At 37.3% G+C, this 14,714-nt stretch overlaps 1 protein-coding gene across 2 annotated transcripts in view; it reads left to right on the forward strand.

The window, feature by feature from the left end:
* The window catches only part of PLG (plasminogen), a 46,876-nt gene that overhangs the window by 11,800 nt on the left and 20,362 nt on the right, over positions 1-14,714 (forward strand). For both annotated transcript variants that reach the window (XM_070602838.1, XM_070602840.1), the window contains exons 5-10: positions 206-345; positions 1,898-2,018; positions 3,553-3,671; positions 4,851-5,013; positions 5,747-5,892; positions 8,968-9,127. In XM_070602838.1, coding sequence (XP_070458939.1) covers positions 206-345; positions 1,898-2,018; positions 3,553-3,671; positions 4,851-5,013; positions 5,747-5,892; positions 8,968-9,127 — 849 coding nt within the window. The remainder of the gene's footprint in view (positions 1-205; positions 346-1,897; positions 2,019-3,552; positions 3,672-4,850; positions 5,014-5,746; positions 5,893-8,967; positions 9,128-14,714) is intronic.

Here is a 14,714-nt window from a genome sequence, read left to right on the forward strand (position 1 = left end):
AGGAATATTTGCTACTGTGCTGAAATAGCCTAGGAATAGAGAAATTGAAAATCGGAGAACACACATGCTGCAGTGCAGAGCCAAATGCATTTGAGGGGCACATCTGGAACCTCAGATGGGAAATGGAGAGCATCTTGTTCTATGATGCTGATAACATGCTGATTTTAAAAATATAGTCAAAATGGTTCTTCTCCATCCTCCACAGATATTCCCCTGATAAGAATCCTTCAGAGGGGCTGGAAGAGAACTACTGCCGGAATCCGGACAATGATGAGAAGGGGCCCTGGTGTTACACCACAGATCCAGGGACCAGATTCGACTACTGCGACATTCCGGAATGTGAAGGTCAGGCTCTACAAAATGTTTTCCTATCTGCCCTTTAACTGTAAAGTAATTTGCTATAAAGCAATTTCCCACAGAGATATTAATAATCAATTAGTGCCATGTTTGGCAACATTGAGTAACATGTTCTCTTGGCAAGGACTGAAAATTTGCTCGGACCTCCATTACTGACCTGAATTATTTTTATTAAAATATTACTTCAACATGTACAAAGATAAAACTAGATACAGACTCTAGATACAAATTTCTTATGCTTAAAGCTGTTGCACCGTATAAAGCCAAAAACAGATTTGCAATGAAATAGGTACAATAAAACCGCAAAATCAATACGTTCAAGTAAACAATATTAATTTCATGTGGTATACTTTGTTGTTTCACTGAATCAAAGCAATGAATCCGTTTTTAAGTCAGCAATCCTTTATTTTAATAGACCAACCAATTTAATAGTGTGCTTCAAAGTCAATGCTGAAAAAATTAAAAACGTCTTGTTGAAAAAATGTTCATTTCATATTTCCTGGTACGTTTATTGGTGCAAAGGGAGAATGAATGAAGGTAGGATTTATGTAACAATGTGGGTAGTGTATGTACTGTGTGTGACAGCTCAGTTCTCCCATCGCTTGATCTGTTTCAACCATGGGGAACCTTTATTCGTATACTTTGTTATGAGGTCACTTGGCTCCTAATTGACATGAATGCATCATTTTTGTATCAAGTCTGCTTCTGTGTTCCTTATTACCTCATAAAAATTAAAGTCATAATATTATCCTGCTGCGCCATGCTATTTCAATAATTCCAAATCAAAGTTCCACTTTTTAAATAATATAAGACAGCAAAAAACAGCCAGTCATGCTTCTCAATAATATAAAAAGAGAAGCGCTGTCATTTTAGGTGAATATGGTTCCCTACTGAGGTCCTGTTAGTTAGTACGGTGGAGTTGATCCTGACTCCCAGTGATGCTGTGTCCAGCAGAGACAGATGGTGGTGTGGTTCCCTGACTAGGACGCAAACCCTGGCATGGTGAGGAGAGTGCCGAGAGGTCATGAGCACAAACAAAAACCCCAGCACTAAAATCCTGGCAGGGTGCCAGCTTATTTGGCAGTCATCTGTATGATCAAAATAATTTCATAGGAAATTTTAAAGATCATTATTGAAATGAAGATAGAAAACATTTAAAAATCCTAGTAGAGAACTTACAGACTTCTGAGAATATGTTTACCCTCTTGCCCCCACCGTCCCACCCACCAAGGGCCAGTGCCTCCTAGTCTGAGGACAAGGCATTATGGAATTCCTGGATTTGGTTATGACTATAATAGTTGAGGGAGTGTTGACCAAAATTTGCAGATTTTACCATTTGAAGGAGAGAATATTTTAGATTGTATTAGAAAATGGAGTCTTTATTGCCAATTTTATTACTAAGGGGTTATGGGAAAATACATATACACAAGTGGCAAGTGGTATTTGAAACATTTATGGTGGGCTTCTAGTTTTTACCCTCTTTTGCTTCAGCCATTTCCATTTTATTCTTCGTTTCTTTCCTTCTTCTCTGTTCTGCCAGATGAATGTATGCATTGCAGCGGAGAAAATTATGAGGGCAAAATTTCCAAGACCATATCTGGACTTGAATGCCAGCCCTGGGCCTCTCAGAGCCCACATGCTCATGGATACATTCCTTCCAAGTAAGTCTCACTGGGAAAGAAACGAGATGCTCCCGACTCTGCGGCTCTCTGGGGCACTTCATTTTATTTAGATATTTTAGCATCCCTCAAGAAGTGAACACACCTGATGTTTTTGAATTTCCGAGTTTGTCTTCCCACATGACTGCGGGTGAAGTATACATACTTGCTACTCCAAATGTGGTCCATGAAAGAGTGATACCATCTGAGAGTTTGTTAGAAATGCTGAATCTCAGAGCCTCTGGCATTATAACCAGATTCCTAGCTTATTCGGAGGCGCATTAAGATTTGAGAAATACGGACACATCTCACTTCTGGATTTTCCAAATATTTCCCTCTTCTCTTTATTCCTTTCCTTTTCCTTCATGCCAGTGAGACTCAAGGCTTCCTAACCTGTGATCTATGGAGGGGCTATAGGGGTTTTGTGAGTTCCTCAACGTTTTATGTGTATTTATATCAACGCATTTTTTCTGGGGCGAGGATTCCTGACCTCCACCAGATTTTCACAGGGGATCATGAATTTAAAATAGGAATAAGAGTCCCTGATCTGGAAAATAATGATGATTCCTAAAGTAGGGTTTTTCTGGGGTTTCTATTTCACATTAATTGTACTGGAAAACACCTTCCATTTCAGTAGCTGCGTCTGGTCTTTTTCTTCGTTCTATGGTGACCGAAGGATGAAAATGGGTTTTATAAAAACTTCTAAAAAATGGGACTAGGCCACAGATTTCACTGTGAAAACAGCTCCTCTGATTTTCTTTACCTCCTAGCTATTCCAAATAGCTAGCTTAGAACACAGCCGTTACCATTTTTCTTCGAAGAAGAAATACGGTAAGGACCTTAGGCACAGAACTGGGTCAATGCACTTTTAGGAAATCAGAAGAGGATTGCTTAAGCCACTGCTGGTTGCTCTGTCCATCCTGACGAAGCACTTACCACCTTAGACAGGGATGTGAAATAAGTGCAGAGGGCCACAAGGCTTGCACGCATCTCACGCTCTTAGCCACGAGGTCCCTCCTGAGGGGCTCACTGGCCTGTACTATTCGGCCATGTGCTCACAGAAACACAGCTTATCCCTCTCAGTTTCTATAAGCTTAAAAGCTGGCAGGACCAGAACCTGGTAGACCAGAAGGTCCATTCCTTTAAGCTATGAAGATACCAACATCTTGATTATACTGTGTACTAGATGACGATCTCTAGTCAGTGAGTACCTTGTGTTTTAAAAATTGCTATTATTTGCAGCTAAATAACTGGAGTTTTCCAATACCAATTTTCCAGATGGCCAAAACAATAAAGTTACTGATCTTGTTCTGCGACTTTTGCACGTGTAAACTGTTAGAAACACACTCCTTAGAATACTGAGCTCACTTTATTTATGACATTGTCATCTCTTTGAGGACAGCCTTGATCCAGTCACTTCCCTGGGTGCCTGCCTGTGCCGAGCACACAACAGGTGCTCCAGGTTTGCTCGTCTGAAATGATGCTCATCCGTGAATGTAAATGTTGGGTGCTATTACAACTCTTCTTGCCTGTTCAGATTTCCGAACAAGAACCTGAGGATGAATTACTGTCGTAACCCTGATGGGGAGCCCCGCCCGTGGTGTTTCACCATGGATCCCGACAAACGCTGGGAATTCTGCGACATCCCGCGCTGTTGTAAGTATGGCTCATACCCAGTCCTCAGGGATCTTTACCTGTTCTGCCCTTGGAATCAAGAAAAAACCATGTGTCAGTGCCTGAGTGCTGTGCCTTAAAAGTGCCTGACACCTGTGGGAAGGGATTGCTCTTTTAAAATCATTTATTGGTCACTGGAGGTAATTGATGAGAGCATCCATTTACCTTTTTTTTTTTCCCCCTAGCAAAGACTTCTGCCTCCTCTGAGTTCAGTTGAATGCGGTCTCTTGGGAGGTCTCTGTGATATTCTACTTTTTCCTAGCGCTAAAGGGAAGTCAGATCCATGCTTTCTGGCAAGTGAATTTCATGAAGAGCCAGAGTTCTTTCTAATTGTTGCTTTGTAAACAGAGAGGTGTCTGGACACCCAGTTTCTCAGGGTGTCCAACTTGTGAGGGAGCCGTGGGAGAAGAGTGTTCACGGGGAGGAGGTGAAATGGCAGACCTAGCAGGAATGACTTGGAAGAAACGATTTTATAGTATTTTCCTCCTATGAGAATTTGAAGCAAGGGACTAAGTGTTTAGACAAAGACAGTCAGTCATCAAACGTTGAAAAGGACCCAGCGAGCCTTGAGAGCCAGCTTCCTCTTCTTTGCTCTGACCATCATCCTTCAAGACCCTGAAGTTCCTCAGAGACTCTCCTCCTTTATGAACACTGGTATCTCTTTTGTGATCTTTTTTCCTTCCCGTGAATTTCTTGATTCCTGGATGTGCAGCCTTTTGTTTGGGGACATTTCTGGCCTTCTTTCCATGGACTCTCTCTGTTGTTTGGCTTTACGGACTATCGCGTGTCCTTCAGTTGTGTTTCCTTGGTGAATAATCTATTCTTCACAATGCAAATTGGATCGTTGGTATATGTGAGGATTCAGGGTGGAGGGTGGCCCAGGTTGATTTTTACTGTGTATGACGACCTGAGCAAAGAGAATATAGAAAGAAGCATCTACTCTATGGCTCTTGTCCCTGGAGGAGTTCCTCCTGAGATGGACTGCAGATGTAGATTCTACTCAGACTTAGATTCTTCTGGAAATAAGAAACAATTTTCAAGAGCCAAAGTGCGAGACAGGATGAGCAGAAGACAGTCTGATGATCCGTGTATCCGTCCCCGCATCATCTATCTGTGACTCTTTCTTAAAAAATTCATTGTAGTTTATTTTCCCCATTCAAGCAACACCCCCACCATCTTCTGGTCCAACATATCAGTGTTTGAAAGGAAGAGGTGAAAACTATCGAGGGAGAGTGTCTGTCACCCAATCTGGGCTTACCTGTCAGCGCTGGAGTGAGCAGACCCCTCACAAACACAACAGGACCCCGGACAACTTTCCTTGCAAGTAAGTCCCACTCTGGTCTCCTTCCCCGTCTGCTGCTATGGAATGTGAAATCCCATTGATTTCACCTTAGTTTTTGTTACTATAGGAATCTTGAGTTAAAGTATTCTGGAATGAAAACTGATCAAGTCATATCTGATCAAGTCATAACTGATCAAGTCATAAGCAGGGGAAGGGAAATTTAGTGCTGAGTTTCCTTTTACATTGATTCTCCAAGTGTGGTTTCCCCAGACTAGCGGCATCAGCATCGGCAGCAATTTGTTAGAAATGCAAATTCTTGAACCCTACTCAGATCTACTAAACCAGAAACAAAGAGTGGGTCCCAGGCATATGTTTTGATAAGGTTTCTACTAAATGCACAGTAAGGTTTGAGAACACTTAAATTCCAAGGCTGTAAACTGAAATTCCATGGCTAGCATGTATCCTTTTTGAAGCAGGAAGAGTGTGGAAAATACCCATTGGGTTTTCAGCATATAGCACAGTGCCCAACACGTAATAAAAGACCTATTGCGCTTGATTCTACAGAGACAAGGAATCTATTTCAACCCTTTACCCAAGAGAAGCACCTGTGCCATAATTCTATAGAATCCTATAGAATTCCACGTGTTATTCAGTTTGTGTAATTCTAGAGAACTACTTGGATACGTATCCAGTATCACCATTGACCAGCATGCGAGCGCTTTGTTATTTACTGAGCCTTTTTGCAAAGCTACGCTCACAACCACTTCTTTTTCAGAAATTTGGATGAAAACTACTGTCGTAACCCTGATGGAGAAACGGCTCCGTGGTGCTATACAACCAGCAGTGAAACGAGGTGGGAATACTGCAATATACCGTCCTGTACGTCCTCATCAGTACCCACAGAAATTACGGATGCTTCAGGTAAGGGGAATGAGAGCTTGCTGAGGGCCCCAGTGCTCTCTGTATTTTTCTACCCCAGTGACACCACCGTATACAGAAGCTTTGATCGTACTTTAATTCTGTTCTGGTCAGAGAACATGCTCTATGATTTCAACTGTTTTAGATTCATTGAAGTTTGTTTTATGGCTCCGATACGGTCATTCTGGTGACTGTTCCGAATCTTCACTAGTTTTCTATCTCCTGTTCTATTGATTACTAAGAGATGAATGGTGATGTCTCCAACTTGAGCTGTGAATTCCTCTATTTCTTTTTGGTTTTATGTTTGCTTTATATGCTCTGGAGCTCTTAGTTAGTCACATAGACGCTTAAGATTATGTCTTCTTGAAGACACAACCCCTTTGTCATGATGTAATGTCCCTCCTTATCTCTGGAAATAGTCCTTATTCTAAAGTCTCCTTTTGAGGATATGAATACTTCCATTACAGTTCTATTTTCACTAATGTTTGTATGATTTATCTATTTTTCCCAGTCTTTTAACTGAGACGTTTAGACAATTTACATTTAATATAATTATTAATGTGGTTGGATTTAAATCTACCATCAAGCTAGTTATTTCTATTTGTTCTATTTGAATTTTGTTCCTTTTTTCACCTTTTTCTGCTTTTGTTTGCACTGAGTATTATTTTGATTGTCTTTTGTCACCACTATTTGCTTATTAAACCAATTTTTAGTGTGTTTAGTATTTTTCTAATGTTTATAATATACATCTTTAACGTATCACATCCTACCTTCAAATAATATTGTTTTACTTGATATATAATGTAAGAACCTTATAACATTGTACTTCGATTTCTTCCCTTCCAAAATATTGTTTTATTGTTCTCAAAGAGCTTACTTTTATTGTGTTATAAATCTCACAATACATTGATACCATTTTTGCCCCATTTAGTTATGTTTTAAAGTGGATTGTAAATATAAAAAATATCTTTATGTTTACTTTTATTTATTTATTTATTTTTGCCATTTCTAGTACTCTTCATTTCTTTCTGTAGATTCATATTTCCATTTGGTATCATATTCTTTCTGTAAAAAAAGTTAACTTTTAACATTTCTTGTAGTACAGGTCTGCTGGTGATGAAATGTTTCAGCTTTTGTATGTCTGGAAAAGTCTTTATTTTGCCCACAGTTTTAAAGAATAATTTTGTTGGGTTTATAATTCTGGGCTGATAATTTTTTTCCTTTTAAAAGGAATCACCTTTTAAAAGTATCACTACTTTAAAGATATTAACGGTTAGTTTCTGTTTTCAATAGTTTATGACTGGAAATCTTATTTTTGTTTCTCTGTATTTAATATTTTTTCCCCTCTGCCTGTCTTTAAGACTTTGTCTCCTCTTTGGTTTTTGGCAGTTTGATTTTGGTGTGCCTACATGTGTTTGCATGTTTGTTTGTTTATTTGTTGGTATTTATCCTGATTGAAGTTCTCTGAGCTTCTCGTTTTTGTGGATTGTTGATTTTCACTACTTTTGTAAAATTATCAGCCGTTACTGCCCAAATATTTCTTTTCCCCTACTCTCTCTCTCTCTATTTTCCTTTTTTGGACTCCAATTACCCAAAGGTTGGGCCATTTCATATTGTTTCAAATCTCTTATATGCCTGTTCTGCTTTTTTGCCCCACTCTTTTTTTCTCTTTGTGTGTCAGTTTGGATCATGTTTATTAATCTACTTTCAAGTTCCTTCATTGTTTCCTCAGTTGTGTCTGATCTGCTGATTATCCCATCAAAGGAATTCTTCATCTCTGATGTCAAGGTTTTTATTTTTAGCATTTGCATTTTATTCTATTTTTGTTTCCCCATCTGCTGAAATTCTTCATCTATCCACGCATATTGTTCACCTTTGCTACAAGATCCTTTAACATAGTAGTCATAGTTTTCTCACAACCTCAATCTGATAGTCTCTGCATCTCTGTTTGTCTGGCTCCAAGTCATCTTTGAGTCTGGCTCTGTTTATCACTCTCCCTGGCTTTTTTGGTGTGTCTTGTAATTTTTCATCAGATGCTGGTCATTTTTTGTAGAAGAAGAAGAATTGTTTGTACTTTGAAATAGACATGATTCTTCTTTTGTCAGTATGCTGTGTGGGTAATTGAATCCATATAGTCAGCAGATGAACTGAATTTGGGTTTTATTGTTACTGCTTTTATTATCTTAAATGGACCACAGGTTTCAAATTTCTCTGGTGATGGGCTGCTGTTACCTTGTGCTAGGAGTAGGGTCCGGGGTGCTGAAGAGTTTTCTCAGTATTTCTAATCCACTCCCAATTTTTAGCAGTCACTGCATGCCTGCATCACAGAGGGGGACACTCTATGCTATTAACTAGACCCTAGTGATATACTGCTGTTTCTTCTTACTAATGCTAAGCTTTTGGTGAAGGTGGACAGTCTCTGTCTTCCTGGTCTACCCCTAATCTTAGACTAGCTCCAGCAGCTTAGGGCTTTGGCTTTGTATAAGAGTCTGGGTAAACGTGTAAGGGATTCACATCTCCCCCCACTGACAGTCAATCACCACCTGCAGCCTGCACCCCTGAATGTGTCTACCTTTGGTCTCCTGCCCAATTGCATGAACACCCACTGGAGAACCATAAAAAAGAGCTTGCACATGAATGCAATTTTCAATTATAAGTACTCTGACTTGCTTATTTTCCCCTGAGTTTTAAATGAAATATTCAGCAAAAAAGTTAGGCCATTAAAGTTCTAGAATGTTATCTTTTTCTTTTTTTAGAAAAAAGTCTTTTTGGAGGAGGACTGGGGAATCATTATGGTATACATTTGCAATTGTCTTACAGTATCCTTCATAAGAGAACTGGCCACTCTCTCTCTCTCTTTTTTTTTTTAAATTAGCATGCATCTTCCTTAGCCCAATACTGTAAGATTCAGCCTTGCTCATTCTGGATCTATTCTCTTTGCATGTCCATCTACTTGCCAATATGGAAAAGGGAACAGTGTTAATTCCCAGAAACTACTGTTCTGTTTGTGTCATAAATTGCTTCACTTATTTCTCTGTTCTAGTCATTATTCACTGATTTCTTCTATTTTAATTTCAGAACCACCTGAACAAACTCCTGTGGTCCAAGACTGCTACCAGGACAAGGGAGAGAGTTATCGAGGCACATCCTCCATCACTATCACAGGAAAGAAATGTCAATCTTGGTCATCCATGACACCACACTGGCATCAGAAGACTCCAGAAAAGTACCCAAATGCGTATGTCTTTGATTTTTAACCATAAGAGGAGAAACAGGGGCAGGCCCGCTAGCCACATTGTTAAGTTCATGTTCGCTGCTTTGGCAGCCCAGGGTTTTGATGGTTCGAATCCTGGGTGTGGACATGGCACTGCTCATCAGGCCATGATGAGGCGGCATCCCACATAGCACAACCAGAAGCACTCACAACTAGAATACACAACTATGTACTGGGAGGCTTTGGGGAGAAAAAAATGAAAAAAAGAGGAACAACAGCCAACTTAAATTTCTGTTAGAAGGGCCATTTTTTAAGTTAGCTTCTTAGGACCAAACTTCTCTTGGCTCCAGAATGTGAGCCAAAACATCTCAGGCACCTTACTTTTTAGCAAAAGTTGTGAAAGAAGAGAAGTTAGAGGCTGGCTATCTTTCCTGAATAGTTTTGTGGAAGCAGGGGGTATATATGGAGGTGTCAAGTTCACACTCCTGGAAAGCTCAGGAAAACAAATGACCAAAAGCTTAGAAACAGTACCATTCCATAACACCTGTTGAAGATCAATGCGGTCTTTCAACTATGGAATTTTTACATTCCAACCTCCAGTCCCCGAAGTCCAGTTTGTGTTTGTCATTGAGTCCCAGTGTATATCACCTGATGTGTACACGTCAGGTCCTGAGCACTAGTAGTCTGAAGGGATATGAGGTGCCAGGACATGAAGAGCAAAAGCAGGAAGGCAGATGAGAGTCAGGAACTAAACAGGTACTGATAAGCAAAATGGGCAGGTGGATAGACAAAAGATCAGGTCTGACCAGACCAGCCTTTCTCCCATAAATGGCTATAAAACATATGGAAGAACTTTCCACACAATGGACAACAGGCAGCACAAGACTGAGACTTTTAGAAAGGGAAATAAATTAGATCCATCCCAGAGTTACCCTAGCTTTCTTCCTGGAGACACTTCCTGGACTGCAGTGCAAGGAGATGGAGGCAGAGAAGACCACAGCAGTCTTGTTGAATGCAGGAGACAGAGACTGGAGTTGGAATTACTGAGGCAGCTGGATTTTGTAGGCTGGGTAATAATGAGAAAGATATGTACAGAGAAGGAGCTCCAGAAATACGCATAGAGTTGTCCTTAAGTCTTTGACTGAATATAAAGTTGCATACAGACAGGGAGAGATTCCACAGTTAGTCTGACAAGGAACACCTACTGGGGAAAGAACAACCACAGGGAGTGATGAGATAACTGGAGACTACAGAAGTCACTTAGCACTGGGAAATTCTTGTCCAGGGACTTGAGATTCTGAGAAGCCAAAGAAGAGAGACGTCATGGGACACCTTGGGTACTCAGTAGAGACTCCAGAAAAGTCACACTTCAGGAGTAGGATTAATGTATTCCTAGAATAAAGGCCACTCTAGAAACACTCTAGCAATGCTTAAAAGCAACCCTAAAAGGGTCAAAATGGTCTCCAAGTAAATTAACTGCCTTCCAGAAGAAAACTCAACACTCTTGAGAGGAAAACAACAAAATCAAGTCACTCAGTAATGTGACATCTACAATGTCTGGCATAAATTTGAAAATTACTAGACATATAAAGATTGTTTAATGGGATCCGTAACTAGGAGAGAAATCAGTCAATACAAACAGACCCAGAAATGATGGAATTAGCACGCAAAACTTTTAGAAGATATTATAATTGTGTTCAAGGATTTAAAGGAAAATCTGAACATTAAAGAAAGAAAGGGATAATCTAAATAGAAAGGAAAACTATACAAGAGGCCAATGGAAAAGAAAGAACTAAAAAATTATTTATCTTAAATGAAAAATTCACTGGATAGCCATCAGGTTAGACATTACAGAAGAAAAGGTTAACTTGAAAATAATGCAAACTGCAGCATGAAGGAAAAGCAAAAGGCTGAGAAAAACAATCAACAGATCTTCAAAGGCCTATAGAAAAATATCAAAAGGTCTAACATACATTTAAATCAAGTCCAAGAAGGAGAAGAGAGAGATATTGGGATGGAAAAACATGCTTAAACCAATGATGGATGAAATTTTTCCAGATTTGAGGAAAATTATAAATTCACAGATTCAAGAAGCTCAGTGAACTATAAATAGAATTTTTAAAAAATTAATTTGCTTTTTTATTGTGGTAAAATATGCATAACAAAAACTTTACCATTTTAGCCATTTTTAAGCATACAGTTCAGCGGCATTAACTATATTCACGTGGTTGTGCAACCATCACTGCCATCATCTCCAGAAGCTTTTCATCCTAAGTAGAATTTTTAAAAAGTAAAACAGTATGATTTACTTAGGTGCATCATAGTTAAATTCTTAAAGCCAAAGACAAAGAGAAAAATCTTATAAGAAGCCATAGAAAAAGGACACATTTACAGGGCAGAACAGTGATAAGACTGACTAATGTCTTCTCATCAGAAACTATGCAAACCAGAAAACAGTGGAATGACATTTTTAAATGATAAAAATTTTTAAAAAGCCATCAAACTAGAACTATATATTCAACTAAAATATCCTTTGAAAATGAATGCTAAATAGAGAGATATTCCTTCTTCCCCCCAAAACATTTGAATATTTTACCAGTAGTAAAAAATGTTAAAGAAAGGTATTTAGGGAGAAGTAAGCTAATATCAGATGGAAACTTGAATCTCTATTAAGTGTTGAAGAACGCTGGAAATGATAAATATAAATGTAAATGTAAAATATTTATATTTATCTCATTTCCTAAGAAGATGATTTTGCTTGAAGTGAAATGATAATGATGTATTCTTATTTTAATATATGTAAAGTAAAATTATGAAAACAATAGCATAAATAATATAGGAGAGAGGTGTAAGTATACTGTTGTAATTTTCTTATGTTATCCATGATACTACATAATATTGATACATGATTGAATATGATAGATTAAAGACGGATATTGTAAATCCTAGAATAATGCTGAAAATTCAAACTCAGAGGAGTAGATAACAACAATATTCAATTAATCCAAAAGAAAGGAGGAAAGGAGGAGAAAAGAATTAAAGAGGTATGGTGCAAACAGAAAATAAATAGCCTGATGGTAGACTTAAACCCAACCACATTAATAAGCATATTAAATGTAAAAGGACTAAATATTGCAATTAAAAGGCAGAGAACGTTGCGTTGAATAAAACCCCAAAGCCAATTATGATCTCCATACAATAGATTCTCTTTAAATATGAAGACATAGGTGAAAAATCAAAAGATGGAAAATGATAGACCAAGAAAACGCTAATGAAAAGAAAGCTAGTGTAGTCGTTAATTTGCAGACAAAGTAGATTTCAGGACAAGAAATAATACCAGAGATAAAAAGGACATTTTAAAGTAAAAAGGGTTAACAATGCTGAATGTTTTGCACCCTAATAATAGAGCATCAGATATATGAAACAAAAAGGGACAGAAGTAAAGAGAGAAGTAGATAAGTCCACAATTATAGTTGGAGATTTCCTCACTTCTCTCTCTTAGTCATAAATCCTCCCAAAACAAATTATAGTAGAACAAGTAGACAAAAAATTAAGAAAGGATATAGAAGTTTTAGAGGAAAATTATGAAGCAATTTAACACTATGCTCAGCTACAGAATACACATTCAAGTGCACATGGAGTACTCACCAAGGTCTACTGTATGCTTGGACTTAAAACAAGTCTTGATAAATTTAAAAGCATTAAAATATGGAGATGTTTCTGACTACAGCAGAATTAAATGAGATATAAATAATAAAAAAATTTAGGAAATTCTCGAATATTTGGAAATTAAAAAAACACATTTCTAAATAACCTAAGTCAAAGAAAAAATTATAAATGCATTTAGAAATATTTTGATCTGAATATTAATAAAAACATGGTATATCAAAACTTGTGGGATGCAGCTAATGTTTTTAGGGTTTTATAGCTTTAAGTGTTCTTATTAGAAAATAGACACATTTACAAGTCAATGATTTAACCAGAAGTTCTCAAAGTGTGGTCTGGGCAGACTTACGGATTCCTGGGAACCCTTCAGGGAGTCTGTGAGGTTAAAACTCTTTCAATTAGAAAATATATATTTTATTTTCCCCTTTTGCTTTTGTTTTCTCACAAGTGTCCAGTAGAGTTTTCCAAAGACTAGATAATGCGAAATGACATCGTCTTTCTGACAACTAATGAAATATGTTATTGAGTGTTCTTGTGTGCTAAAAAATTCTCAGTTTTAATTCTAACACAGTAAGTGTACAAAATATATATCACAAAAACTAAAGCTCTTCAGGTTCCTGATCCTTTTTAAGAGTGTAAAAGGTTCCTGAGACCCAAAATTTTGAGAACTGTCCATCTAACATAACAACGTAAGAATCTAGAAAATGAAAAGCAAATACAACCCAAAGTAAGCAGAAAGGAGGAAATAATAAAAATCAATGGTAAAGAAAATAGACAATTGAGTAAATCAATGAGACAAAAAGTTGGTTCTTTGAAAAGATCAATATAATTGATAAATCTCTGGCTAAACTCATCATGAATAAAGGAGAGAACACAATTGTCAACATCAGGAATAAAAGAGAAGCCATCACTATAGAATCCTACAGATATTAAAAGATAATAAAGTATTAAGAACAACTTTATGTTAATAAATTCAACAACTTAAATAAAATGGAATAATTCCTTGGAAGGGAGGAAAGAAAAAAGTAAGTTAGACACTGAATAAATAGAATTTTTAAGTAGTCTGATATCTATTAAAGAAAAAATATGTTTTTTAAATTAAAAAACTTCCCACAGAGAAAACTCCAGGCTTAGGCTGCACTGGTAGATTTTCTCAAATATTTAAGGAGAAAATAATACCAATCTTTTACTATCTCTTGCAGAAAATAAAGGAGGAAACGTAACTCAGTTTGTGAGCCTTAAAAAAATGCGATGCAAAAAGTAGACAAGGATATTGCAAGAAACTACAGAACATTATCTGTTGTGAATATAGACAAAAAGGCAGCAAAAAATTAGTAAATTGAATTTATGAAAAGTATGTAGCATGATAAACAAATGGGGCTTCTCTCCAAGAATGTAACGTTAGTTTAACATTTGCAAAACAATCAACGTAAATCAACATGTTAATAGAATAAAAGTGATATATCGTGTGATTATATCAAAAGATGTTGAAAAATCATTAGACAAAATTCAACACTCATCCATGATAAGAAGTCTGAGCAAACTAGGAACAGAAGGGAACTTCCTCAACTTGATCAAGGCCATCTGCAAAAAGCCCCCAACTCTCATCGTATTAATGGCGAAAGATTAATGCTTTCTCTATAAGATTAGGAACAAGGAAAAGAAATAAAGGGCCTAAAGTTTGGAAAGGAATAAGTAAATCTTTCTTTATTCACAGAAAACTAGATTAATGAATGCAGAGAATCCTAAGTATTAATAGGTGAATTTTGCAAGGTCAACAGATACAAAAGTATATACAAAGTCAACATACAAAAATTGTATTTCTATACACCAGCAGTGACCAATTGGAAAATTAAAATTTAAAGACAATATCATTGACGATAGTACCAAAAACAAAATAGTTAGTGATAAATTTGACAAAATATGTATAATAAGAACTGTATGC

The sequence above is a fragment of the Equus przewalskii genome, chromosome 32 (genome assembly GCF_037783145.1).
Source record: "Equus przewalskii isolate Varuska chromosome 32, EquPr2, whole genome shotgun sequence".
Lineage (NCBI taxonomy): Eukaryota > Metazoa > Chordata > Mammalia > Perissodactyla > Equidae > Equus > Equus przewalskii.